The sequence below is a fragment of the Cottoperca gobio genome, chromosome 18 (genome assembly GCF_900634415.1).
Source record: "Cottoperca gobio chromosome 18, fCotGob3.1, whole genome shotgun sequence".
Lineage (NCBI taxonomy): Eukaryota > Metazoa > Chordata > Actinopteri > Perciformes > Bovichtidae > Cottoperca > Cottoperca gobio.
The window spans coordinates 12,967,673-12,995,126 of record NC_041372.1 but is presented as its reverse complement, the minus strand read 5'-3'; the positions used below and the strand labels follow the sequence as shown (position 1 = coordinate 12,995,126).

Genomic DNA, 27,454 nt, shown 5'->3' with positions numbered 1-27,454 from the left:
GTACTAAGTATATTTTGATGCCAATACTTTGAGTAAAGTAAGATTTTGAAAGCAGGATATTCACTTGTAACAAAGTATTTTTAAACTGTAGTATAGTTACTTTAACATACTTTAAAATATCTTAATACTGCTTCCCCACCTGCCCCGCAGATTTATCTTGTGACAATTTGGTTGTGTAGCACTGAACTAAACAAGCCAACTGTATATATGGCAGATAAAACTAACTGCACCTCGACTATTACAACTGTACGACAGTAAAATGCTGCTTAAACGTTGATGCATCAGGATTAACAATCTAATAATGTCATTTTATATAAAATATCAGTCACAGGGACGCAGTACACTTTCTGCAAATACTTCTGTACTTTAAATAAAGTACTGTAGGATTTTTATGGTGGCCCTGAAATGCAAAGCACAACAACATATAACCCTAACCCTATAACACATTTAGAAAGTACAACAATAAAACTGAATACACAATATTTCAACAGTTACACAGAAAACACATCATTTTAAAAACACCGTAACAAAATAGTAAATTAGAAATCGTATCTATAAAACGTTTTTTGTTCTGGTTTTCAGTGCAAAATTCAACCAAAATCGTGCTTACGCAATACTAATTAGTAAGAGTAAATAAAAGTAATAACAAAAGCTTACAATAACACTAGAAAGCGTGACAATATACATGTAACAGCGCCCTTAGCGGTCAACCGTTGAATATCCGCGGAATTTCCGAGGATCCCTGAATGCAGCATTTTCCCCGCATCAACCTGCCCAGTTAGCCGTTTAGTCCGTTTGTCTGTCGCACAGGTGTGTGTCGACTCGTCCTTTCGTGTCAAATGTCGAAAACTCCAGATGAGAAACTAAATGCCCGGTGACTAGAATGTTTCCTCGGACTCCCTAAACCAAACCGGAATGTTTGTGGGAACAAAAAAAAGGCAGAGCTAACGGGTCGTAACGTTAACATGTTAGCCCCAGTACGGCAGGTGCACCGCGGCTTCGAGGTTTGTAACGTTAGCCGCATTGTTTGCGACACAGTTAGCTTGTACAGCTCTGGAAATCAGTATTTCAGCTTTACCAAGACGGAACATAAGTACCTACGTTATCAAGGTAAGCAGCGTTAACTGTCCGTCTGTCTGTCGGGGTTTGCTTTAGCTCATCTCTGTCCCAGCAACTCATCCTGGGGAGATTAGTGCAGCTAACGAGGAGGCAAGTTAGCTAATTGTTGCTTGACCCTTTAACCGAAGTTACTGTTAATGTAGCTAACGTTAGTTATCAGGAAACACGTGCTAAATAAGCGATACTGATGTGTTGACGGGTTTCAGAGCAGCTTCACAGGCCTCTGTTGTATCTGACAGGTGAAACAACATGTAAACAACACCGCAGGTGTCCACCAGCTGAGCCATCAGGACGACTCACCTTGTTGTGGAGGTTGTCTCAGAGCATAAAGTTACAGTATATATACTTTTATTGAGAAACATGCAGGAAAATGGAAGTGTTATTGATGGTGGGTCAAACAGTTTCACAAAAGGCACAGTTTACTTTGTTATTAGGGGTTTTATCACGTTTAGAGATGCAGCTAACTGTTTATTTAACTGATTATTTCGTCTATATAAAGTCAAAAATAGTGAATAATGCCACTTTGTTTTTTTCCAGCCTAATGCAAATATTTTCTAAGATAAATATAATAATAATTAAGCTAATGAGCTTTTCTTTTTGTCTTTTTCTGCAAAGGGTGAAGCTCTAAATCAGGAAACCTGCAGCCTCTCTCCCTTTTCTACCCACAGTCATCTCTCTCTTACCTCCACTATCTTATATCCTAACCCCAAATACTGTTTTTACACTTCTATCCATCCTTATCTTTCTCACCACCTTTTAATCTCCCACGAGCTCCACCCTACTCGCCTCTCTGACCTCCCCGGGTGATTACTGACATGGCCTCGGCCCAGTCAGAGCAGTCCAGCGTCCTGCAAGAGGAGCTCACCTGCCCAGTGTGCCTGGACTTGTACCGCGACCCCCACTTGCTTCCTTGCGGCCATAACTTCTGCAAGAACTGCCTGGACCGCCTAAGACGGCAAGCGGATCGAGGTCGCTTCCGCTGCCCGGAGTGCCGTGACAGTCACCGGTGTGGCACCAACTTTCAGAAAAACTTCAAACTAGCCAATATTGCTGACGACTACCGTCACCGTAGCAGAGCCACCACTGCAGCCGCTGCAGCTGCGGCTTTAAAGTCCAGAGAGTTGCTGTCGTCTTCTCTGTCAGTGCATCAAGCCAGGAGTCTGTTTGCTGTTCCATGTGACTACTGCCCCTCAGTCGCAGCCGAGGCATCAGGTATCAGTGCAGTTGCAGACGAGTCTTCTGCTGCTTCGGTTTCTCTGGAAGGGGATGACAAGCAGGAAGCTGCTGCTGCTGCTGCTGCTGCTGCGGCGTCAATGTTTGCGGTCAAGACGTGCCTGAAGTGTGAGGTGTCGATGTGCCAGGAGCATGTAAAGCCACATCTGGAACTGCCGGCGTTCCGGGAGCATCCACTGACCGAACCGATGAACGACTTCTGGAAGAGAAAGTGCCCGTATCATGATGAGATATACAGGTAGGAGGCACAAGCATATTGCTGTGGTGGGGGTTTCATCCTGAGCCCCTCTCCCACTGGACAAGAGACCCACTTACACCCACTAACATCTGGCTTTTGACTTAAGTGGGAAAGGTTACAATCTGCATTCATTCTCAGGACAAATGAATGCAGTAGTGACAGTACTATATATATATATATATATATATATATATATATATATATATATATATATATATATATATAAAAGTAAATAACATTTTCACTGTTTACTAAGCCTGTTGTAAACAGAAAGTTATATTCGTCTACGTGCAATAAGAATAGTTTTGTGAATTTTCCCACGCTTAGAAAACCTGCATTAAGGAGCTAATTTTGGTGGGAAAAGAGTATTTTAGGGAAATGTAGTTTTTCTCCGTGTTGAAGAACTGTCACTGATCATTCATCCTTCAATTTGGCCACAAATTTCTGGATGAATGATACAATATTCTGAGTCAAGGATGGTCAGCTGATATCTGATATTAAATAGGAATGAGCCAATCCGATTGTTTTTATTTGGTATGAAACTAGATATTACTGCATGGATGACAAGATGTGCGTGTGCAATGCCTGCACCATAGAAGGAGGACACTCGGGACACACCATCAAGACCCTGAAAAACACCATGAAAGATCTCAAGGTACACCTTTTTATTATCTTCATGGTTTGTGCACAGGTAGTATTAGTATTAGTATTAGTATTAGTATTAGTGTTAGTATTAGTATTAGTATTAGTGTTAGTATTAGTATTAGTATTAGTGTTAGTAGAATGGGAGATAATTGAGGATGTTGTTTTTTAGCCCCGCCTTACATCCCACATAATCTGTGTTAGAAATGTTATTATTATATTATAATAACACAAAATCCCTGTATTAAAATAAATAATGATATTTTCAGTATTTAAGAGCGTTGTATTCACACACATGTGTATGAACGGTTGTGCTCTGTAGCCTGCTACATTCGCTTTCACCTCCTGATTGTTTGGCTCACACAAAGTCCTGTGATGAGTCTGGAATCCTGATGAATGAATATTGACAGTTGTTGTTGTAGTGTGTGTGTGTGTGTGTGTGTGTGTGTGGTGTGTGTGTGTGTGTGTGTGTGTGTGTGTGTGTGTGTGGTGTGTGTGTGTGTGTGTGTGTGTGTGTGTGTGTGTGTGAATGAAAGAGCCACATGACTTTGTGGTCTTTCTATAGGAGAGTTAAATCCACTTCCTCTGCCTCCATTCTCCTGAACAGTGTGAAGTGGAGAGGCTTCCACTTCAACATGTTGTATACGTGGCACGACAAAGATGTGCAAGTAAACTTTGCCACGGAGTGTCGATAAGTGACTGATAGTGTTATGAATAACTTAATCTCTCACATCTGGTACAACACACGATGTGGTGCTCTGTTATAGGCACCAGACAAGAGATGGGGAGCTGCAATCAAACAGAATCATCAAGTGAGGAGTTGCAATTCAATAAAAAGCACAACATGCAGAGACGAGATATTTCAACGGGTTTCGGTCGAAAGATGACTTTTGAAAGCCGTTATAAGCAGAACGGAAACAAGTATTTGTCATTGGCACAGTAATAATCAACCACTACGCTAACAGACTAACTCTTTCTATCGATTGTGACGTCATTATCACTTTGCCTCATGTTCACCAGGGCACTCTGGATAAGCAGCTGTACCGGGTTGAAAGGAAATACAGCATGGCAGAGAAAAAACTCCAGGAGCAGAAGGAGAAGGAGAGACAGAATAAGGTCAGAGCGATTTGAAGATTTGTTGTATTTGAATGTTTTTGTGATCACAATTTATAGTAGTTACAGTAATATACTGAACACTTTAACAATACCTTGCACGGGCTAATCTCTTTTTCTTAATGATTACTCCTCTTTCCACGATCCTCCTCATCATCACGTCCCTCATCTAGAAGTTCATGGACGACTCTGAGCAGTGCTTGACCAGGCTGGGTGAGGACATGAAGGCCAAAGTACTCCACTTTGTCACCAAATTGCAAGAATGCGCGCGCACTCATTGTGACACCAACGGGCCGGCGATTCAGAAGAACATCTCCAGGATCTGCCAGGACCAGGCCCGTCTGCAGGAGGTCCGCTGTGGCATCGAAAACCTCATGCAGGAAAGCGACCCTTTCCGCTTCATCGAGGTGAGACGCTTCGCTCAACGCCGTCGAGCTGTTTGCTGCAAAGCTTTTCTCAAAGTGCACAAAAAGACCACAGCGTAGCAAATGTAATGCAGTTAGGAGGACTGTCTTCAGCTTTAGAACAAACCGCGACACAATCAATGGCAGCTATGTTTTTTAAAATGCACATGTACATTACAAAATCTACTTTGTGCATGATGTGTTGTTTTTGTCCCTTTTTACAGGCATACAAGACCACAGGGAAACAGTGAGTACTACTTGTTCATTCATTCAGGACGAGTAGAAAACTATTATATACTATATATCAAACTATTTTCTAACATTTAATAGACAGATGTCCCACAGAGAACTCTAAAACCCATAGATATTGAGTTTACTTTCATACATCACAAACATATCAAACCCTGACTGTGTGTGTGTGTGTGTGTGTGTGTGTTTTAGGTGTCGTAGGCAGCTGAGGAAGAACATGTTCTACCCAGAATACGTCGACATGGAGACGGAGGTTCTTGGAGTGATGATGGAAGAGGAAATGAGGAAATTCCTTGATGAGGAACTCCCGTGTCACATTGTCGCTGCCATTAACTCCCTGTGTAAGGACCGTTCATTCATTACATGCTCTTCTAATGTAACGTTGTTCTAAGTGCTGCTGCTCGTCTTCAGCGTTACACTACAGCGTAACCAGAAGTGATACCTTGATGCCAGTTAGAACGTCCAGTTTACAACGTTTCAAACTCTGTCCACTCATCAGGTCATCTTTCAGATCTCGAGGAGGAGGAGGACCAGGAGGAGAACGAGGAAGAGGCTGTGGAGGAGGAGGACGACGACGATGACAGCAGCGTGGAGGAAATGAGGAGCGAGGGGGAGGAGGAAGAGGAGGAAGATGAGGAGGAGGAAGAAGAGGAGGAGGAAGGACAAACCGACAGTGCGCTGGCTTATCGTCTTTACAGTCTAGGGGAGGAGGAGGAGGAGGAGGAGGAAGAGGACGAAGAAGAGGACGAGGATGGAGAGGAGGATGATGAGGAAGAGAGAGGAGTTTAACAGAGGACCGGATTTGTATAGATATATTTTTACACCTCTTATAGCACTTTGGACTTGATCCTTAACTGCGGGTGAACAGATGTTAAGGTTGTAACATCTGTTTCAGTGTTGCACCCGTCTTCTCTTTGAATGTCCCGTGTACAGTTCAGGACTCGAGCAGCTACCACATTTTGCCTCAAACCCTCCTACAATATTCTGAGATGACACACTGGATGATAAGAGCGCTGGATTTAAACGTGACTGTGCACTGAGAATCTGCCAACGTGAACGTCACGCTCAACCTGTGTTGCATACTGCTCAAACTTAACTACGGTGCTTTATAGTCGACGTTTGCTGCATACGGAAACACACAGACGTGAATGTATAATGACAGGATGTGGCTCAAGGACTCAAAACACCTCAAACTGAAATTGGCAAAACCTCTGCAAGTCTGTAATGCCGGATTTCTTTTTACCACTTTGCTAAGAATTTTACAAAATATTAGGAATTCGCACAAAACAGAATTGATTAGATTTGAATTTGTTTAAGAAATTTTATCCGTTCACGTGACTTTTTGATATAACAGGTGCTCAGCAGAGAGCTTCTGGAGAAACAAATCCTTACATTTTCCAACCATACGTAAGAAACTGTTGAGTTTTCCCAGTTCTCATCACCATAGAAAGCCTTTTGATCTGTATCCTTGTAAACAGGCCAACACATTTTAACTGAAGGTGAGCGGACACACTAGGCTAGTAACAATCTACGTGACTGAGTCTGCGTGTATGGAATTTTGTGATTGTTTCATTCATGCTACAGTTAAACATTGCAAGCCAAAGAGTAAGGATGTGTGTGTGTGTGAGTGTGTGCGTGTGTGTGTGTGTGTGCATGAATAATTTTAAAGGTTTTGTTTGCTTGGCATGACATTAGAAAAATAAATGCTGTGTGTTAATAACAGTCTACATAGGCTATACGATGACTTTGCTTTTCATAGTTGTGCTTTAAAAGCAATTAATGCATTGTTTAAAAAAATGTCCTATGCACAGTTCATACATTAATCTCAAAATATAAGTTCCAGGTGGTGAGGAATTTTGCACTTTACTACAATAAATGTTAGGCCTGAAATATTTGATTGTTAAAAGTTGATTATTTTGATACGAGTGACTTTGTGAGGGGCCAAAATATTATAATAATAGTAGTAATAATAATAATAATAACCTGTTGAAATGTGCACAGTTGTCCTTTGGAAAATATGAAAAATGCAAGTCTGCATGATTTAACTTCGGTTAGGGTTTGTCTACATGAGGGCAGAGACAAGGGGTTAAAAATAATAATTTAGAAAATAATCATACTGAATTGACATTTCATTAAAAAAAAAATAGCTGGAATAAAAATCAGACGTGGGCAGTGATTCAGGAAGATGTCAGGAACTATATCTAATATCGATATAGATGTTTATATATAGATTTATATAAAAAAATAATACACAACACATAACAAATTATGTTTTTAATAGATTTTTGTTATTCATTTTTTAACAGTTAACAATCCAATGATACACAAACGGTAAAGTATACCTGTTTCTCAATTTAAACAAATACATAGGTGAATATATGTTAAAGTAAATTACATGATTAACGTAAAATGAAATAAAAATAAAGTTAAATTAAAGTTAGTCCGAATGTTAATCCCGTCCCGGAACGTTTGTTCTGGTGTTTTCAATCCACGGACACAAAACAGGACGGAGCAACTTCCTGTGAGCACTTCCGGCAGCAGTCAGTCATGTGTTTTGAACGGTTTTAATTGATATTACATGTAAACTAACTCCAGAAAACGCCCACGGAGTGTTTCCCGTTGAACAGACAGAGAGGTTGAGCTATGAACGCTTTCTTTCGAAAGGTAACGTGTTTTGTTTTCTCTCCGCTAAATGTTACGTTTTTTCACAGAGGTCATAGCTGCAGCACTAATAACGTCAGCTCCAAGTTGTTGCTTTTTTGCACGTTAAGCTAACATTAGTCTAAGTTAAAAGCAGGTTAAGCGTTTTCTACCATCAGAAATAATATAGACAGACACTCTTATATTATAAGTACTTTATATTATGTGTGTAGGTAGACCTCTGGCAGGTGTGCAGAAGGTAGATTTCTCACAATATAGTCTGTGAATTATCATTTGTTGGAAGGAAATCTTCCAATCTTACAGCCTTTTTTATCATGTAGCTTAGTTACCTGAATCACGTGATATCAGTCAATATCAAATGTTTGTGTGATGCATTAGTAATCTGGTTAAACATACCTAGATTTAGTTGACTGTATTCAAAACTAGTAATATGTTATGAGATTTTTCAGACACTTGTTTTGTAAATATAGAAGCTGATGTTGTTCTGTTCTCTCCAGTTGCAAGTGTCGGTCACACAACAGGCATTTGTGTTTAATGGAGCACTTGCATTATGCCGGTAAGTCTTTTTCAATTCTCATACGTCATGTTTGTCTAACTGGAAGCTATATTGTCAGGGTGTGATCATTGTAGCCCTTCATAACAACCACAGACACCTCAGCTCACTTCAGCCTTACCTAAAAAAAGATTTCATTACAACTTAGGTCTTTTTTTGTTAGTTATGGTAAGATTTTATGCAACATTAAACTACATCCTACGCAAGAAAAGTGTGGTCAAACCGCTTAATTTGGCAGTAAATGAACAATATCCAAGTTATACCAAAGCAGAACTGTCCAATACGTTGCAGGTTTGCAACACAATATATTTGTCTCCACTGGTTAGTCGCAAGAATGCAGAATAATTATCATTTTCCAAAATGATCTCAAAGTGACCATGGTGATATGAATCCTCTCTTTCTGACTAAAACGTATACTGTTGTATTTAAAGGGCCACACCGACCATCCAGCATCCTGTTTGGAGTGAGTATTTTAAAGACTACAATTAGTACTGTGTTTGTTATTGCTATCAGACAAACGTGTGTGTGTGTGTGTGTGTGTGTGTGTGTGTGGGTACACACACATAACACATAATGTATTAAATGACACATTTTCTTTTCCACAGCTTCTGTAAACGAAAGACAATACAGATCAATGCCAACCAACGGGATTGGGAGGTGGAGACATCTTGTAGTTAAAGTCGTGGTAAGACTCTTAAAATCCTATTTTTACATTTTGGAAAAAAAATGTTTGTGTGTGTAGTTTGGACAAAGGGTTTAAATGTCTGTTGTAAAGTGACTCATGATTTTTTATTTAGCAAAAGAAAAAGAGAGATAAACACCAGATGAAAGAGATCAAATCGGGATCAAAAACAACATACCCGACTCTGAATGTGAAAGTAACGGGTTATGACATGACGCTGGTGGAGCATTACTCCAACTACATCCACAACCTCTGCAACCGGCTCCACATCAAAGTCTCAGACAGGTGAGGATATTTAGAAATATATAACTGTATACAGTATACCACAATATGTATGTACACAGAGATGGAGGTCAATGTGCTCTTCCAAAAGAGTATTATGCGCGTGTCATCTTTGCATTACAGTAGAAAATATGCTTTAATTAGGTTTTGTTTAAATTGTTTTTCACATGCAGCTATGCCCTACAAACCAAGACCTCTGAGGTCATGTTAACGAAAGAGGAAAGCAGCAGGATGAATATTGAAGTCATCCTGAAGACTCATTCACGAATCATCCAGGTAAAACTGATCAGGTTTAAGTTTCCTTTTAACTCAATTAATGCAGGTTCTTTGTTTCAAAGACCTAATTATTATTACTGTGTTCTTTTTCTGTAGTTGTCCAGTCTGGACGCCTCAATCTGTCCCGTTTTCATGGATGTTATTTTGAAGAATCAGGCAGAGGGAGTCCAGCTCTCTGTGGAGAAGGTGAGTTAGCATCTAAGTAGTTTTGGGATGGGGTTCATTTAGGTTTTTTGTCAGTTGGTTACACTAAAAGGAGGGTTTCAATGTACATACGGGCACCTGACTTGGTGAAAAATGGTGAACCTTTCCTTTAATTGGAGATAAGAGGTGACGCCCAAGTCTAACTCCGGCAACCAAACACTTTCACCACGAGCAACCTGTGTCCTGGACAATCATTAACACACAGTAACGATCTCTCCTCTTCCTGTTTCCCTCTCAGCACAACGTGGATGAATACCATGCACGGTTCAAAATCCGTTCAGAGCTGGAGGGGCTCAAGTCGAAGATTGGCACAAGGAACAGATGAACAGACATTCTTACGTTTAAACCTTCCTGACTTCCAACGTTACCTGTTTATTTATTCCCTGGCATTCCTTACCTGAATGCTGTTAAAGGTGATCACAGAAACTGTACACATTCATATTGACATTCTTTTATGATCTCTGGAAAATAAAACCATGGCAATTTTTTCAAACTGAAGACATTGTTTTAGTTAATGCTTCAAATCTCTTCCTTTTTTTATGGTTAAATGTTGTGCATAAGGTTTAATGACTTTATACAGTATATCATTAGATTATTATTACTCATGTATACAGTTTTACTTTTGTATTGGTTCAAGTGGAGCTGATTAATCAGCTGAAATTGTTTTGTAGAAATTCAGAAAATGTTTTATTTATTCAAACCAATAGTACAAAGCTCACGATTTATTAAAATAAATAGAAAAGCTGGAATCATGAAATGTGTTGACATAACAAATAGTTGCTAATTGTAATAAAAATCCCTGGACGACCCGCTCTACCTCCTGAGCCACAGCGGCCCCTACTATGACTTACATGCAAAAAAGACTGAAATTAGAAATAGGATATGCTGTATATATGACCTGGAGACACTTTACCCTGATCTCTCCAGCTCAGAAACAAGAGGCTTCATACTCTTCATCCCTTTAAGGATTCTATAGAGAGCCTCTTTGCCTGTTTTGCCGGCTGCAATCACAAGCGTGTGAATGTCCCTCATCTGCTCTCGTTTGGTTTTTGAGGCTCTCACATCATCATATTGCTCCTTTGAGATCAACTCCTTCTCTATGAGTTTATCCAGGATGTGTTCTGTATCTGTCACTCGGTTTATCAGAGCTGTCCGATGGCGATCCACAAAGTGCTGACCTGAGGCAGGAAGATAAAAGCAAACATCTGAAAAACTGTTTAAACACGGGGTAGCAATGGTGTACAAAGTCACTATGGGAAGTCATCTTATCACTCGTCAATCCTAATTTTTCTTTTCTTACCTTCGTTATGATCAGTAGTTTGACTTTGGTAATCTCCTGAAATAAAATACAGGTCACAATGCTGATTAGTTCATGGATATTTAGCCGATTCAATGTTATTGCCAACACACATGGTTGTGCATATTTAGCTAAACAGAATAAAGGGGCTAACCTTTATGAATGGTACAGGTCCAGACAGTGTTCTGCTTACTTTGAAGCCTGAGGGTGAAGTCGCTGTCTGCATCTCTGATGAACACCTCAAAGTAATTTCTACCATCACATCTGAGCTCTCGTGTCTGTGCAAAAAAATTAAAATAAACAAGGTTTAATAATAAATTAGGATCTTTAATTTGACACAGAGCCCTGATATTAAAACTTACGCTGGGTTGAATGTCTGCATCCGTCTTGTTTGTTGTGAGGGAGAACTTATCTCCCAATTGCAAGGACTTGTCTGGACCTGGTTTTAGGAGTTTTATTGATCCATGAGGGTTTTGCTCTTGTTCCACTTCCTGTGAAAACAAAGTTTTTAAACTTTATACAGGTAAAGGAGAATGCAATACAGTAACTATGCGGTTTCTAAAGGTGCACATGTGTTACATCTTGTAACTGTTTGAATTAATTACTGAAATAAATATAATAGCAACCTGTTTTACAGCTGGATCAGGTGGCACTAGGTAAACATCCAATGTGAGGAATTCTTTGTGTGTCCTGTATATCAATGTGTCATAGAAAACTTTCACAGGCAGGCCGAATGTCCTCCGGATCATGGCTCCTAGCGGAGAGAAATCTGGCTGGAACAACTTGACGTGGTACGATGTGACTTCTGAAACTTGTTCCACAAAATCTCCACAAGTATCCACATGTAGAACTTTAAACATGTCTGACATTTTGGAGTTGAGATCTGCAAAAGAAAGCGCACAGATTGAGTGATGAGAAAAGGGATGGATCAATATAATTTTTGCATATTTTTTAAATGACATCCATCCTGTGGGCCCACCACTCATGGGAAAAACCGCTGGGGTCGGGTGTGCTGTCACACGGGTGGCAGTGATTGTCAGGGACCTCGACGGACCAGACCCGGCCAGCAGAGGCTGGCTCTGGGGACGTGGAACGTCACCTCTCTGTGGGGGAAGGAGCCGGAACTAGTGCGGGAGGTGGAGCGCTACCAGTTAGATCTGGTGGGGCTGTACTCCTGGATAGGGGTTGGGCTCTATTCTTCTCCGGAGTTACCCAAGGTGATAGGTGTCGGGCGGGTGTGCGGATACTCACAAGTCTCCGGCTGAGCGCTGCTACGTTGGAGTTCACCCCAGTGGACGAGAGGGTCGCCTCCCTACTCCTTCGGGTTATGGGGGGGGGGGGAACTCTGAATGTCGTTTGTGCCTATGCCCCAAACAGCAGTTTGGAGTATTCAGCCTTCTTGGAGACCCTGAATGGATGATCGATTTTGTGATAGTATCACCTGATTGAACCTGAGTGAGCGATGTTCAAAACGTCTATTGCTGAAGCTGCGGTGAGGAGCTGTGGTCTCAAGGTCTTAGGTGCCTCAAGGGGCGGTAACCCTCGAACACAGTGGTGGACCCCGGTGGTCAGGGAAGCTGTTCGACTGAAGAAGGAGTCCTTCCGGGTTATGTTATCCGGGAAGACTCCGGAAACAGTTGCAGGGTACCGACTGCCTCGAAGGGCGACAGCATCTGCCTTGGCAGAGGCAAAGCATCAAGTGTGGGAGAAGTTCGGAGAAGCTATGGAGAAGGGCTTTCTGTCGGCGGTGCTTTTGGAAAACCGTCCGGCACCTCAGGAGGGGGAAGTAGGGAACCATCCAAGCTGTGTACAGCAAGGTGGACCCTGCTGACTGCGACTGAGAAGGTTATCGGGCGGTGGAAGGAGCACTTTGAGGAACTCCTGAATCCGACTAACACGCCCTCTATGGTAGAGGCAGAGCTGGAAGCTGATGGGGGACCATCGTAAATTTCCCTGTTGGAGGTCACTGAGGTAGTCAAACAACTCCACAGTGGCAAAGCCACAGGGGTTGATGAGATCTGTATAGAAATGCTGAAGGCTTTGGGTGTTGAGGGGCTGTCTTGGTTGTCACGCCTTGTCAACATTGCGTGGAAGTCTGGGACAGTGTCTAGGGGGTGGTGGTTCCCTTATTCAAAAAGGGGGACCAGAGAGTGTGTGCCAACTACAGGGGTATCACGCCTTCTCAGCCTCCCTGGTAAAGTCTACTCCGAGGTGCTGGAAATGAGGGTTCGGCCAATAGTCGAACCTCTGATTGAAGAGGAACAATGCGGATTACGTCCTGGTCATGGAACGGACCAACTCTTCACTCTCACAAGGATCCTGGAGGGGGCCTGGGAGTACGCCCATTGTGGTTCTGGAGAAGGAGTATGACCGGGTCCCCCGGGTGATACTGTGGAAGGTGCTGCGGGAGTATGGGGTGAGGGGGTCACTTCTGAGGGCCATCCAATCCCTGTATGCCCAAAGCGAGAGTTGTGTCTGGATAGTCGCAGTTCGGTGGCCTGCTGCATACTCCGGGTAGGGAATGAGCCCTTACCCCAAGTGAAGGAGTTCAAGTACCTTGGGGTCTTGTTCGCGAGTGGGGACGATGGAGCGAGAGATTGGCCGGAGTATCGGAACCGCAGGGGCGGTATTGCATTTGCTTTATCACACACCGTTCACAAAAAGAAAAGAGAGCTGAGCCAGAAGGCAAAGCTCTCGATCTACCGGTCGATCTTAGTTCCTACCCTCACCTATGGTCGTGAAGTCTGGGGTCATGACCGAAAGAACGAGATTGCCGGTACAAGCGGCCAAAAAGGGTTTTCTCAGGTGGGTGGCTGGCGTCTCCCTTAGAGATCGGGTGAGAAGCACAGCCATCCGCGAAAGAGTAGAGCCGCTGCTCCTTTGCGTTGAAAGGAGCCAGTTGAGGTGGTTTGGGCATCTAGTAAGGATGCCACCTGGGCACCTCCCTAGGGAGGTGACCCCAGGGAAAACCCAGGACTCGGTGAAGAGATTATATCTCCTCATTAGCCTGCGAATGCCTCGGGATCCTCCAGTCGGAGCTGGCGGATGTGGCCCGGAGAAGGGAAGTTTGCTGCCCCCATGACCCGACCCGTCTACCATAAGCGGTAGACGATGGATGGATGTTTTTTAAATGCTGTTAAATTAAGTTTTCACATGACACCTCACCTACACAGATCCAGTGTGGCAGATGCACCTCCTCTATCTTCCCAGATGTGAGTGTGATGTCCAGCAGAGGTCCTGCTGGCATGTAATCTACGCATGAAGGCCTCTTCATGTGTTCGTCCCATGAGCAGAACTGGTATTTGAAGATGACCTTTTCCTTACAAACCCAGCGCAGGGCAGACTCACTGCATTCAAAGCGACCTGCATCAGACTGGTGGCTAAGGAGGGAAAGGGAATACAAATTGTTTTGGAGTAACTACAAATGGAAATACTGACTTTGCTACGATTATTGCAACATAAATTAATTTGCTGCAGCTTTTATGAAAAAGTGTGATGCAATCCGCAACCATTTTTGAATAGTAAGTCAGAATGAACACACATGTAATATCTAATTAGTCAGTAAAATGTATTTAAATGTTACAGAACATTATTGTTGACAGCCTCAAAGTAAAGCTGCCTCAAAGTTGCCTCAGGGAGAAATATCCCTCAGATGTTAACGCAATACATTTATTTCACTGGTTCTGAATGAAACTATTAAAAAAATGATTGATCACATTTGCAAATATTCTTTCAATTGGATTATTTTTGCAGGAATGTTACAAAGACTAGTGGTTGTAATTGTTTGTACCTGTAGGTTTTATCTTCACCAACAGTAGGTTCAAGTTTAATCCAATTACTGGAGTCCTGTTTCAGAAGACAAAACATTTTTCATAATCAGTTTAGCTATTTTACAGACATTAAAAATGTCTCAGCATCCGTTTATATAAAAAAAGGTGACATCAAAAAAACTGGCAAAAGGTTCAAGCTTCAACTTTCCAGTACATTCATTTGTGGACAGGTTTGGTCAAAAAGCAACATTCACTGTGTAGTATTTTAATCACAGTGTCAAAGCCGGTCCTGGATGCTATCAGAGTTTAGGCTAACGTTAGCAGCTCTGTCTTGCTCTTATCTGTATTTGGGGAACAATGGTTCCCGCCTGGAAATGAACAGAGACTTTTCCCTACCTCTGTCTGAACTTGAGGACACATTGTTGTTTGAAGAATACTCACATGTTCAAGTGGTAAAACTTCCTCAGTTATCATTGTAAGCTGCGTTATGTGCCGTGCAAGAAAGGAAAGCTCATCAGGGAGCGTACATTCAGGATGAAGCATGTAGAGACATGTACGCACGGTACGCTATTGTTGTGTATTTGTAATATTTTTCTTTATACATTTACAAAGACCTACCGGACATTTGGAGCGCAGATTTTTCCTTTGAGGCAAGGTAGACCGACGACTGGATACTTCTGAACTCTTCTGGGGATCTCTGTGGAGAACGCATGCATTTACATTAACGCGGGAATAGTAATGTATGATAAATGTAATATATCGTTAATATCAGAACTCCTGAATGTAATAACAGCAACGCTACAGCTGATAAACTCTGTTAGCTTTCATTGCTTACCTTTTAGATTTCCCAGACGTCTTGGTTTTAGGAGTCACTTCCTCGACTTTCTTCTTGGACAGAACGACTGCAGAGCACGGACCTTGACACAAACACATCCAACATTTTATGAGTTGATACGGTCTTTAATTTATGATTATTGTAAGTAATAAAAAAGAACTTACAGTATACAATATAAACAGAATGGTGATGGTGGAAACATACTTGCCATGTCAGCAGTGGTGTAATATCTAAAAGGAAATTATATTCAGATCAGTTTTATGTATTTTTGCATCAACACAAAGTGATATTTAACCACTTTTACCACCTTATATTCATTCTTTTCATTTTGGTTTGGAAATGTCATAACACTTGAAGGCACCTTTCAGCACATACTGGCTTCAACGGCTATAATTTAGTGGAACATTTTTGAAACTATATGTGTCATATTAATAAGAGAACATGCTTATTTGATTCTTTAGAATGCTTAAATTTGTATTTTGGGTAAACCTTTACACTTACAATAAGGAGCGGCACAAAATTGTCAACTTAAACTCTTATACGAAGCATCAAGGACTGCCTCCAACACACACACAAACACATCATCGTGAATTACCAAACACAGGGGACATTTTCCAGTCATATAGTTCACTTAAAGTAAAATACATTTAAAGAAACTGACCTTCAACAGACATCTGCTTCTTCCACCGAGTTCTTGACGTCCTTAAATAAACTCAAACTTTTACTGTCTTCTTATCTGTGTGGGACTTTGCCCTGAACCAGGCCTGTTATAATGCACCTCCTCCAATCCACTAAACAGGTGAAGTATATTGTGTACCTTTATCTCTATGGACGGTTCATTGTGTTTGAACACTGGAATCACTAATAGATACATTTGAACTTTCGTTATTGTGGATTAATCTCAACTGGTCAGAGACACAATGAGTTTAAATACCCAATAAAAGCAGTTCTGAAATAAAAATAATAATAGCTCTATGTATTCTTCCGGAAAAAGGCATCTCTCACAAAATGACAGTACAAATCATCATTTATTAATAATTATTGAGTGTTAATGCGTGTGATTTAATTAATACAATAAAATACTTTTGTCTTAAATTGGAATTAGTTTGTTATTGCAGAAATAAAACATTGATAGATTAAATAATAGCAACACAAATAAACATAGGACTATACACATCTGAGAAGATGTCACAATATACAGACACATTATTATTATTCTTAATCTTTAGTCTCGACAATATAGAGATAAAATGTGAGACAGGGGATGTAAGGAAAAAAAGACAAAATAATTAATATTTAAATAATAAAACAGAATCAAACTCAACATTCTTAGATTGTTCTGGTTTTAGCATTTAGCTGAAGGAACCCTGTGGGTTTTCTGATAAAAATATAATAAAAACGGGGCGTCCAGGTAGCACAGGCGACCCATATACAAAGGCTGAGTCCGTACCACAGTGGCCCGTGGTTCAAGTCCGACCCGTGTCCATTTGCTGTATGTCGTTCCCCTTCTCTCTCTCCCCCTTTAATGATCTACAATTCTCTCTCCGGCATTAAAAGGCATAAAAAGCCCAAAAATATAACTAAAATAATATATATAATCAAACAAACCTTCAATTTCTTCATTAATCTTCATTAACATTTTCAAAGTTTTTAATCAAGTAATAAGTCATGTGTTTTCCTCACATCTACTCATCAAAGCTTTAGAACTGTCACATATTAAACAACATTTAAACATAAACTGTGTCTTTAAAAGTGTCCTTCACAATAACATTGGGTTTGATTTACCCATTTGGCCAAATGTAAAACACTGAATATTTACGAAACAAATTAAACATGAAAACAATATAAAAAAAGATTATTTTCTACTGAGTGCTTCGTTGCTTGTCCAGTACATCAAGTAAACAGCAACATTTCATCAGTAACATTATGTCCAGCGTCCACTTCCAAAGCAACAAGACTTCTTTTTACGTTCACTGACTTTACCCTGATCTCTCCAGCTCAGAAACAAGACGCTTCATACTCTTCATCCCTTTAAGGATTTCATAGAGATCATCTTTGGCTTCTCTTTGGCTCTTTGTGCCGGCTGCAGTCACACGCGTGTGAATCTCCCTCATCTGGTTTTGTTTGGTTTTTAAGGCTCTCACAGAATCACAGAGCTGTCCGATGGCGATCCACACAATGCTGACCTGAGGCAGGAAGATAAAAGCAAAGCAAACATTGAATAGTGAAGAACAATCATAAGTTAAAATTATAAAACAAGGAAACAAGGTGGCACTTTGTAAAGTCATCTTCTTACTCCTCAATCCTAATCTTCCTTTTCTTACCTTCGTTATGATCAGTAGTTTGACTTTGGTAATCTCCTGAAATAAAATACAGATCACAATGCTGATTAGTTCATGGATATTTAGCCGATTCAATGTTTTTATTTCCCATTGAATTCCCAACACACATGGCATTAGGTTGTGCATATTTAGCTAAACAGATTAAAGAGGCTGCAAATCAATATGTTTAAAATTCTTTAAAAACAACTATCCTTTATGACAGTCCCCAAGTCCCCAAGTGAAGGAGTTCAAGTACCTCGGGGTCTTGTTCGCGAGTGAGGGGACAATGGAGCGAGAGATTGGCCGGAGAATCGGAGCAGCGGGGGCGGTATTACAGTCACTTTACCGCACCGTTGTGACGAAAAGAGAGCTGAGCCAGAAGGCAAAGCTCTCAATATACCGGTCGATCTTCGTTCCTACCCTCACCTATGGTCATGAAGGCTGGGTCATGACCGAAAGAACGAGATCACGGGTACAAGTGGCCGAAATGGGTTTTCTCAGACGGGTGGCTGGCGTCTCCCTTAGAGATAGGGTGAGAAGCTCAGCCATCCGTGAGAGACTCGGAGTAGAGCCGCTGCTCCTTTACGTTGAAAGGAGCCAGTTGAGGTGGTTCGGGCATCTAGTAAGGATGCCTGGAACACCTCCCTAGGGAGGTGTTCCAGGCACGTCCAGCTGGGAGGAGACCCCAGGGAAGACCCAGGACTCGGTGGAGAGATTATATCTCCTCACTGGCCTGGGAACGCCTTAGGATCCCCCAGTCGGAGCTGGAGGATGTGGCCCGGAGAAGGGAAGATTGGGGTTCCTTACTGGAGCTGCTGCCCCCGCGACCCGATCCCGGATAAGCGGTAGACGATTGATGGATGGATGTCTGTATTTGTCACAAACTGCAGCATTACTAGTGAACAACAGCAGATGACACTTAAAGGGGCACTTCACTCCAAAATCAAAAAACACTATTAATGCTATTTATCAATCCAGATTGTTTTGTTGTGAGTGGCCGAGGGTCTGAGATATCGGCTGTAGAAATATCTGCCTTCTGATACGGTACAAATAGTTCCTACATGAAACTGCTCACAACGAGGTGTGTGGATTATCTTGAGTAACCGGGTCATGATTTCTAGAAAGAGACATTGCTGTTGAATTTTCAAATGTATTCTTTTGGCGCTTTGAGCACCACAAGCCGAGTGCCATCTAGTTCCATTATATTTGAGAGAAGGCCGACATCTCTACGGCCGATATCTCCAACTCACATTTAATCAATCTAGATTGATAAAAAAAAAAAAAAAAACACTACAGGTGAGAGGAAAGATATGTATTTTTTTAATTTTTGGGTTAACTTTTATTCATTTAACTATCATTGCTTTTCAGTTAATGTAATCTCTGTGCATTGAAATATATTATTTAAGACAAAATCATTACCTATAGGTTTGAACCTCATCCACTCTGTTGACTGCAGGTTGAAGTTTTGTCAAATCTTTGGAGTCCTGTGTCAGAAGGTAACATTTGTGTTTGTGAGCAGTCGTGATTGTGGGATCAGCTATTTTTCAAAATTAATATAAAATACAACAAAGAGCAAAAACAAAAAAACTTACCATTTCACCGGAACAAGCTCCAAACTCTGAGGTATCCATCCTTGAGATTCCTACTCCCACACAGAACAGGATTTCATTAGAAAAAGTAAAAAGATTCAAAAGCATTGTGAATGTATAACATGTAATATTTAAACAAGTTTCGCTCTTACGCCACAACACATTATGAAGCTATGTTTAACTAACCCTTTAATTCTGATAATATTACAGTGCGTTACCCTTCTTACCCTTTTCTGCAGTTTTAGTGAGGATGGCAAAGGCTACAGGACCTTTGATGGTAAATCCAAGGTAGAAGGAAACTTGGCGTTTTTTCCAGAGGCTTTTTCGGAGGTTTGCATCCACCTCAATGCTGGTGCCTCCAATAGTTGCATAGACTCTGTAGTTTCGTGTTTCCCCATGAACTTTAAGAAGGCGTTCTTGGACCCTGGGATCTTTGAAAATCATCTCTCTGCTCCAATCTTGTATCGCTTCCTCATTTCCCTGAAGAATCAGTCCCTCAAGGACCTTTCTGTGAACAATTCTGTTCAGATCTTGACCTTTTCCAATGAAAAACAGAGGCCGGAGGTACCTTGATCGAAAGTGTTTCTTATGTGCTTGTTCATACATGTTTTTCATACGCTCTATTAATTGACTGAGGTTAAAGACACAGTTGTCCTCACTCTCTGTAGGCCAGTGCAAGAGGAGGGCTAACATGTAGGGCTCAGGTGACTCTGTGGAGACTGGGGGCATTTTCTGTTTAAATGCAGTTAAATGCTTGCTATCAAGAGGAGAGATTGCTCCCTTATTTCTTAACATGATATGAGAGAAGATGTAGTTGACCAGAGCTGTGACCGAACCTTTGTGTAGAAAGGTTTGTTCCCAACATGCAGTTATTTCTTTAAGGTCTGATTCTGTGCATTCTCTGTCAAGACATGAGAGTACTCCAGTAGTGGTGTCAGCCTGTTTTAGTTTAAGCTTCTGGTGGAGAACAGCACCTTGTGGGGCTTCTCCGACATACTTCCTGTAGCACTCTGAGGTGTCTTTAGAAATGTAAGCGGGATCATCTTTTTTCATGCTAATCTTTGAGTAAGTCAGATATTTATCAAAAAAAGCATATTTTCTCTCAACCTCATCTCTGAGGCTGTTTATGAGATTGTTGAATCCTAAAAGTCTGTTGTCTCCAAGTGATTTCAGGACAGAGCTCAAGGACACTTTCTTTGTGAGAACTCCTCTCCAAGTTTCATTCTGACTAACAAGTAGGTCGTACACAAGGTTGCAAACCTGCAAATAACCAAACATCCCTCTGGTGTTAAAAACAGTCCCAAGTTCATTTTCAGCAAGTCTTTCTTCGTCTTCGAAAGCTTTAATGGCCTTTGAGGCAAGTTTCAAAATTTCTCTTGGTTCAACAGGACGTATTTGGTTCAGATGGTTCTTATGGACTTGGCCCAGTGTATCAGCAACAAAGGAATTTTGGGGATCTCTCCGCTTTGCTATCTTTGCCCACATTTCTGCCCGAGTGTAGTCCTTCAGTTCTATGTAGTAAAAGCGAGCAAGTGCTTGTGGAAAAAATGGATTTTTATCGAATGTATTTGTTGCCACCTTTAAAACTGATGCACTCTGTTTCTCACCCTCCTTTCTTTGAATATCTAGAATCAGTCTAGAAAACCTTTCTGGCTCCTCTTTCATCTCTGTACGATTGACTGGGTTCTTTTCTTTTTCCGTTTCTTTTTGTTTTGGTCTTCTTTTGGTTAGCATTTTGTTGACGAAACCAACCAAATACAAAGCAAAATACTCTTTGCAGAAAGAGGTCAAGAAGTCTCTTGCTGTGTCACTTCGGGTCACACCTGCCTCAGCCATCAATTCAGTGCAACACTTTGCTATCAATGGGTGAGCCATGCAGACTTTTCTTTCAGAACCATCTTGTTGGAAGGTGATGATGAGATGGCTAAAGGGCTCCATTCTGTCCTCCAGTGGCAAGCATCCTTTTTTGAAAAAGTCCAGGCACTGAGACTCCCGGAGATATGAGCCTGGTACATAGGCATTCAGCAGGGATAGGAAGGCAGCAAGCTGGGTCCCCTGAGGTTTTTTTTTATTTTTGATGCTTTTGAAAACAGAGCACGCCTCCTTGATGTAAGCCTGAGAGAAATTAGTTTGCATTATGTTAAAGCCATGAAATTGTTTGCATTTATCCCTGTACTTTCTGTTGAGCTCCTTCTTTTTCTTATTGAATGTTTTCTCCTCTGTGTCAGAAAGCACCTCTTGTAGGAAGACGTGGCCAGTCTGTAGAGCTGCATCCTTTCTAACAAGGCTTAGTAAAATAACCACAGGCATATGAGTGACAATCTTCTGCTCAGCAATCGTCATCATAATGCTTTCTTGCAGATCTTCCAAAATCTTCTCACCATCCACTAACAGCAGCACAGTGTTTTGGTTGCCTTCACTGCCTGCTGTGAAAAGGCAGACCACCTCCCCTGCTACCTTTGGTATGTCTGAGGTTGAACCTGTTAAAACGGCACTTCTGAAGGTTTTTTTCAAGTCCCACAACACCTTCATGGCCAGTGTGGTCCCTCCACACCCTGGCTGGTGGAACAGTTTAACAGTTGATATTCCAGGGAGTTTTCCAGATTTGTGGATTTGTTCCACAAGTGTATCGTATCCATCTCGTTTGATGAAAGGAGTTCCAGTGCCATCTGACGCTGCCTGTTCACTTACGTAAAAGTTTAACCATTTGGGCGGTGCCCCCCTGTAGAAGTTTTCCTCCGTCTGCTCAATGACGTCTGCATCGAGAGACTCTCCTGCAAACTGATTTGAATAGAGAACATCCAACAGTGTGAGGAAATGTCTGATTTCCCCTCCAACGTAAGTTTCTCCACCTTTAGCCGTGGACAGGGCCGGTGGATTCGCCATCTCACACTTTCAGTTTCCTGCAGCAAAGGTAAACACAGATTTTAAATCAGAACCTTTTGAGATTATACATTTACATACTAAACAGATCAGTTTATAGAAAATTATGCATTTTAGCAAATGATTGACACACATACACAATTGTCTTTCCATCTTTGTGAGGACCCTCATTAACTTTCTGTGGCCAAGGCACACCAAAGACCAAGCCAAAATCTTAAGGCACACCTGTGTTTATATCCGGGCAGAATCCCCTCTATAACACAGAGTATCACTGTTATCACTCTGGACATTTATTTAGTCCTTGTAAGAAGCTATTCTCCTTCACACTAGCAGAGAGCCTCTGATGTGTCACACCATGCGCAAATGGCTAAAACGAAGTACGCAGCCCTGCGGGGAGCCAGTGCTGAGGGTGGAGGAACAATAGGGGCCTATTTTCACTGTCTGAGGACGGTCTGTTAGGAAATTGTTTATCCAGGCGCATATGATGGGGGGGAACCCTAGGCTTGACAGTTTTTCCACTAGTATGTCAGGTATGATGGTGTTAAAAGCTGAGCTGAAATCGACAAACGGCATTCTGATGTAGTTGCCTGGGACTTCTAGGTGGCTCACAGCTGTGTGAAGGACCGTGGCGATGGCATCATCGGTGGATCTGTTAGCTCTGTAAGCAAACTGATGAGGGTCGAGGGAGGGTGTGAGGCTGGCTTTGATGTAGTCGGCTATCAGTCTTTTGAAACATTTCATCACCGCCGAGTCGTTGAGCTCACTGACTGGTGTCTTTTTGGGGACAGGAATGATGGTAGCCGTCTTCAGACAGGATGGAATGCTAGCTTGGGACAGGGACAGGTTGAATATCCTGGTCAGGGCCCCTGAAAGCTGGTCAGCACAAGCTGTGAGTACTTTGCCGAGTTCTCCATCGGGTCCTGCGTCTTTACCAGGATTCACAGACCTCAGCGTTTGCTTCACCTGATGTTCTTTGAGGGCGGGAGGTGGTATGGAGCTGGTGGTATGCAGGGGCAGAGTAGAAAAGTGGGGGGGGGGGGGGGGGGTCTACTAGCCTCAAAGTGGGCAAAGAAGTGGTTTAGTTCCTCTGCAAGGTGGGCGTCAGCTGTAGTAGTGTCAGATGTTTTGCCCTTATAGTTGGTTAGCTGGTGAAGGCCCTGCCAAACGCACCGTATGTTGTTATGAGCGAGATTCTCCTCCACTTTCCCCTTGTAGTCCTCCTTCGCAGCCTTGATGCCTCTCCTCAGGTTCGCCCTTGCCATGCTGTACTGGGCTGCATCCCCCGACCTGACGGCTGTGTCACGGGAACTCAGGAGAGACCGCACCGCTCTTGTCATCCATGGTTTTTGGTTTGGGTGGACCCGAATGCATTTTTCCACAGTTACTGTGTCTGTGCAGAACTTGATGTACGATAAGACAGCCTCTGTGTGTTCCTCCAAGTCTGTCTGTTCAAATATGTCCCACGCTGTGTGTTCGAAGCAGTCTTGCAGTTGTGAGAGAGCCCCCTTGGGCCAGGTTCTGATATATTTAATCACCGGCTTGGTGTTACTTCTTAGGGGGGTGTAAGCTGGGATGAGAAGCAGTGAGAGGTGGTCAGATAGTCCAGATAGAGTGCATACCTGTCAACCCTCCCGTTTTTCCCGGGATTATCCCGTATTTTTAATCTTTCAAAAATAAAAATAGGACTAATTTAAAAAAGTGTACAATGGTAAAGTGGCCTCCGGTAGAGCAGGTGGCAGTATTGTGTTTAACATTAGCTGAAAAACGTTATCCACCAGTAAACACACAGAAGAAGAAACCAGGAACAATAACACAGAAGAAGAAGACGAGAACATATGGATGAGAGTCACAGTGAACGGGAGATAGATGGAAACGCAGTTGTACCTACCAAACAAGTTAAAACTTTATGTAAGTGCCAAATGAGAGGAGACCTTCCCTTATTTATTAAAAGCAGAGTCGGGTAAACTAATGCTTTTTGTAAAGTATGCCATTCAGATGTTAGCATCGCACACGGCGGAATAAGCGATGTTCGCCAGCATGAACAATCGTCCAAGCACAAGCACGAGGCACAAACACACACTGTCAATGACTTCATGTGTGACAAGAACTGTGTCAGAGACAGACCAAGTGACCAAAGCTGAGGGAAAGATGTTGATGCTTTGCGCCAAAAACAATGTAGTCTTCAGCTTCTGTGATGATTTCAGTCGCAGTTTAGTGGACATGTTTCCAGACTCTGAAGTAGGCTACTCGTCGGGGGAAACAAAAGCCACACAACTCATCCATCATCAAATAAATTGATGATAATTACTAATAAATAAAATACATAAATCTTATAAACATGTCTTTACAAGTAATACATACTTTAGATAAAGATGTATTTCCTGAATGTATATACCCGTCCCTTATGTGTTTACATTTACATTATATGGGTGGGGGCTGGGTGGCTGAGAGCTGTGAAGGTATGGGCGGAGTCCGCCAGAAGGTTTCCCTTATTTTGAAATTGAGAGTGGTACCGCTCTGTAAGCATGCTTCAGGTTAGAATACACCTGGTCCAGTGTGTTCTTTCCTCTGGTGGTACATTGTACATATTTTACAAATTTAGGAAGCACATTTTTGAGACATGCATGTTTGAAATCTCCAGCTACAATATGAACTCCGTCGGGATGGGACCTCTGTTGTTTATTTATTAAGCTCTGGAGGTGGTCAAGTGCAATGCTAGCGCTAGCATCATGTAGGATATACACCGTGTTGATTATCACCCCTGTCAGCTCTCTAGGCAGGTAAAAGGGTCTGCACATAGACATTACTTCCAGGTCGGGAGAGCAATGTGTATGAGTGACCCTGCTGTCCATGCACCAGTCGTTGTGGATGTAAACACACAGACCACCCCCTCGGCTCTTACCGGAAGCGCTGTTCCTGTCGTAGCGGTGGGTAGAGTGGCCTGGGAGCTGCACTGATCATGATCTGATCACTGATGTGACGATCAACAACACAGCAGTCGCGGACGTTCATGTTAGCAGCTAATAGTACCTCCAGTTCGTCGATTTTGTGGACCTGGCATTTACGAGGAAGAGGTTTGGTAGTGGTGGTCGGTGCGGCCGTTTCCTTAGCCTAGCAAGCAGGCCTGCACGGCATCCTCGCTTCTGCTTCCTCTCCCTCCGGCGCCTGCGTTGCTTCACAGGCCCGAAAACAATCCAGGGAGACCCGAGAGGTCTCGCTATGTCTATGTCTCTGTATGTTGTTATTCCGGTGGAAATCGGCTGTGAGGTCAGAGCGACAACTCATCCCGATGTCAAATAAGTCCAAGCGACTGTATATATATTTTGCCTGTACTTGGGCATTCACACACACAAACAAAAAACAAACAGTGCACAACCAGAACAGAGAGCCGTGAGCTGTAGGCACGCTCGCGTTTTATCTCCAACAATTCCTGTGAGTTTTATCGCTTAAATGAGAAAGAAACGTTTTCCGTCAGACACCTGTGGGACGTGCACCAGGGCAGGAGGCAGTTGTCTGAAGAGGTCTATTTGTGCCAAGATATAGATTTACAGCACATGAACTTCAGTAAAAGTAAAACATTACAATAGCATTGATCTTTTTAGTCTAACTGAACTGGTTACAGATTGATACAGTGTTTAAAAAGTTTTCTTACCTTTTCCAATATGATGCCGATGTCTCTGAAGTCTTGTGAGCGTGCCGTGTGGCTGCTAACTATGCGTTTCCCGTGAAAGATGCTTGAAGTTAATATAGGCACATGACACACCCAGTGAGTGGGTGTAACCACTGATGGATAGATAAAGGTGTGGGTACACCCAGTGAGTGGGTGTAACCACTGATGGATAGATAAAGGTGTGGGTACACCCAGTGAGTGGGTGTAACCACTGATGGATAGATAAAGGTGTGGGTTGGATATGCCAATTAATAATAAATATGTGATACAAATATGTGTTGTTATTCAAGGACACATTTGCAACCTGTAGGCCTATACGGGGGAAAAGGGCTCAATCTTGCAGATTTGACCTTGAGGGTGAAAAACGGTGGACATAAGATTTAAGTATTAATATGACAGTATCGTTTAAAAAAAAAAAGCTTACAAAGATTTCCAGGAAAGGGGGGGGTGTGAGTTGATTTGATCCATATAATGCTGGTGACAGGAGATCATTAAAATAATTTACTCTCCGTTATTGCCCTATGATAAAAACTAAAACTAAACTAAACTTTCCACTGTTCTAATCTTTATAATAAACACACTTTCAGTTAAGTTTCGTTTTATCCACAAGAGGAAACCTAACAATGCATTCCTGCACCAACAGATCTTTCTTTCTTTAAACCTTTTCATCAAGGTGCTTTATATAAATAATAATTGGTGTGATGAGAGCCTATCACAATAAAAGTCCAAAGTGACTTCACAATGCTTGTTTTGTTCTACAAATAGTTTGATAGTGCAATTGAAATATTTATATTTAAGAAGCTGGAATCTTGAACTGTTTGGAATTGGATTGATTTGCCATTTTTTCAATTGACAAATTAATTAGTCAACTAAAAAAGCAAAGAAAGAAAAAGCCCCATCTACTATAAGCACTTGCATTGTCACATCAAACACACTTTTATTTGTTAGCTTAAAAGGGGATACACTCCTAAAGATGATATCATGCTCTTGCTCCTACAGGGTTTGAATGCACTTAAACATTCTGTTGTCTCTACATCTGGCAAATGAGTATCATATGTAATAAAAAATTAAAAAATACAATATTTACCTGTGAAATATAGCGGAGTAGAAGTACCTCAAATGTGTCAGTACAGCAACTCGTCTTTCTAAACTCTCAATGGAAAGACACGGTACATAGGTTAGCAAATATATTTTTAATATATAATATTTATATTTATTTTAGCACAATGACAAAATGGCATAATTTCAGTTCAGTCTCATTTAAATCATGACAAAAAGCCACACCTTTATATTTGTTTGAATAATACCTCATATCATACTTTGTTGCGGTCATTGCAAAATACATCCTTAAGTACTTCTTGCCCAATGAGAGGAAAACCTTAGCAGAAGTTTCTAACAGCGTTGAGCCGATGGCATCCAACAGGATTACGTTA

At 41.8% G+C, this 27,454-nt stretch overlaps 3 protein-coding genes and 1 long non-coding RNA gene across 4 annotated transcripts in view; 2 read left to right on the top strand and 2 right to left on the bottom strand.

Moving 5' to 3' along the window:
- Positions 1 to 743: 743 nt before the first annotated feature.
- LOC115023642 (E3 ubiquitin/ISG15 ligase TRIM25-like) lies at positions 744 to 6,535 on the top strand. The gene is made up of 8 exons (XM_029454822.1): positions 744 to 1,110; positions 1,735 to 2,590; positions 3,137 to 3,245; positions 4,253 to 4,348; positions 4,519 to 4,752; positions 4,974 to 4,996; positions 5,191 to 5,339; positions 5,498 to 6,535. Exons 2-8 carry the CDS (start codon positions 1,935 to 1,937, stop codon positions 5,785 to 5,787), a joined length of 1,557 nt encoding a protein of 518 aa, XP_029310682.1. The 5' UTR covers positions 744 to 1,110; positions 1,735 to 1,934; the 3' UTR covers positions 5,788 to 6,535.
- A 938-nt stretch (positions 6,536 to 7,473) lies between these two features.
- LOC115023654 (39S ribosomal protein L48, mitochondrial-like) lies at positions 7,474 to 10,154 on the top strand. Its single transcript, XM_029454839.1, has 8 exons — positions 7,474 to 7,662; positions 8,157 to 8,215; positions 8,644 to 8,675; positions 8,818 to 8,897; positions 9,010 to 9,179; positions 9,350 to 9,452; positions 9,549 to 9,638; positions 9,895 to 10,154. Exons 1-8 carry the CDS (start codon positions 7,642 to 7,644, stop codon positions 9,979 to 9,981), a joined length of 642 nt encoding a protein of 213 aa, XP_029310699.1. The 5' UTR covers positions 7,474 to 7,641; the 3' UTR covers positions 9,982 to 10,154.
- Positions 10,155 to 10,887: 733 nt separating this feature from the next.
- Positions 10,888 to 11,565, bottom strand: LOC115023663 (uncharacterized). Its single transcript, XR_003834027.1, has 3 exons — positions 11,316 to 11,565; positions 11,108 to 11,231; positions 10,888 to 10,992 (listed from the first exon to the last, which is right to left on the bottom strand). It is a non-coding gene; the product is annotated as an uncharacterized LOC115023663 (long non-coding RNA).
- A 5,677-nt stretch (positions 11,566 to 17,242) lies between these two features.
- LOC115024031 (uncharacterized) overlaps positions 17,243 to 27,454 on the bottom strand; it is a 51,632-nt gene continuing 41,420 nt past the window's right edge. Inside the window, exons 15-16 of the mRNA XM_029455408.1 lie at positions 17,883 to 17,918; positions 17,243 to 17,744 (exon numbers count right to left, since the gene is read on the bottom strand). Of these exons, the coding sequence (XP_029311268.1) occupies positions 17,707 to 17,744; positions 17,883 to 17,918 (74 nt within the window). The 3' untranslated portion in view covers positions 17,243 to 17,706. The remainder of the gene's footprint in view (positions 17,745 to 17,882; positions 17,919 to 27,454) is intronic.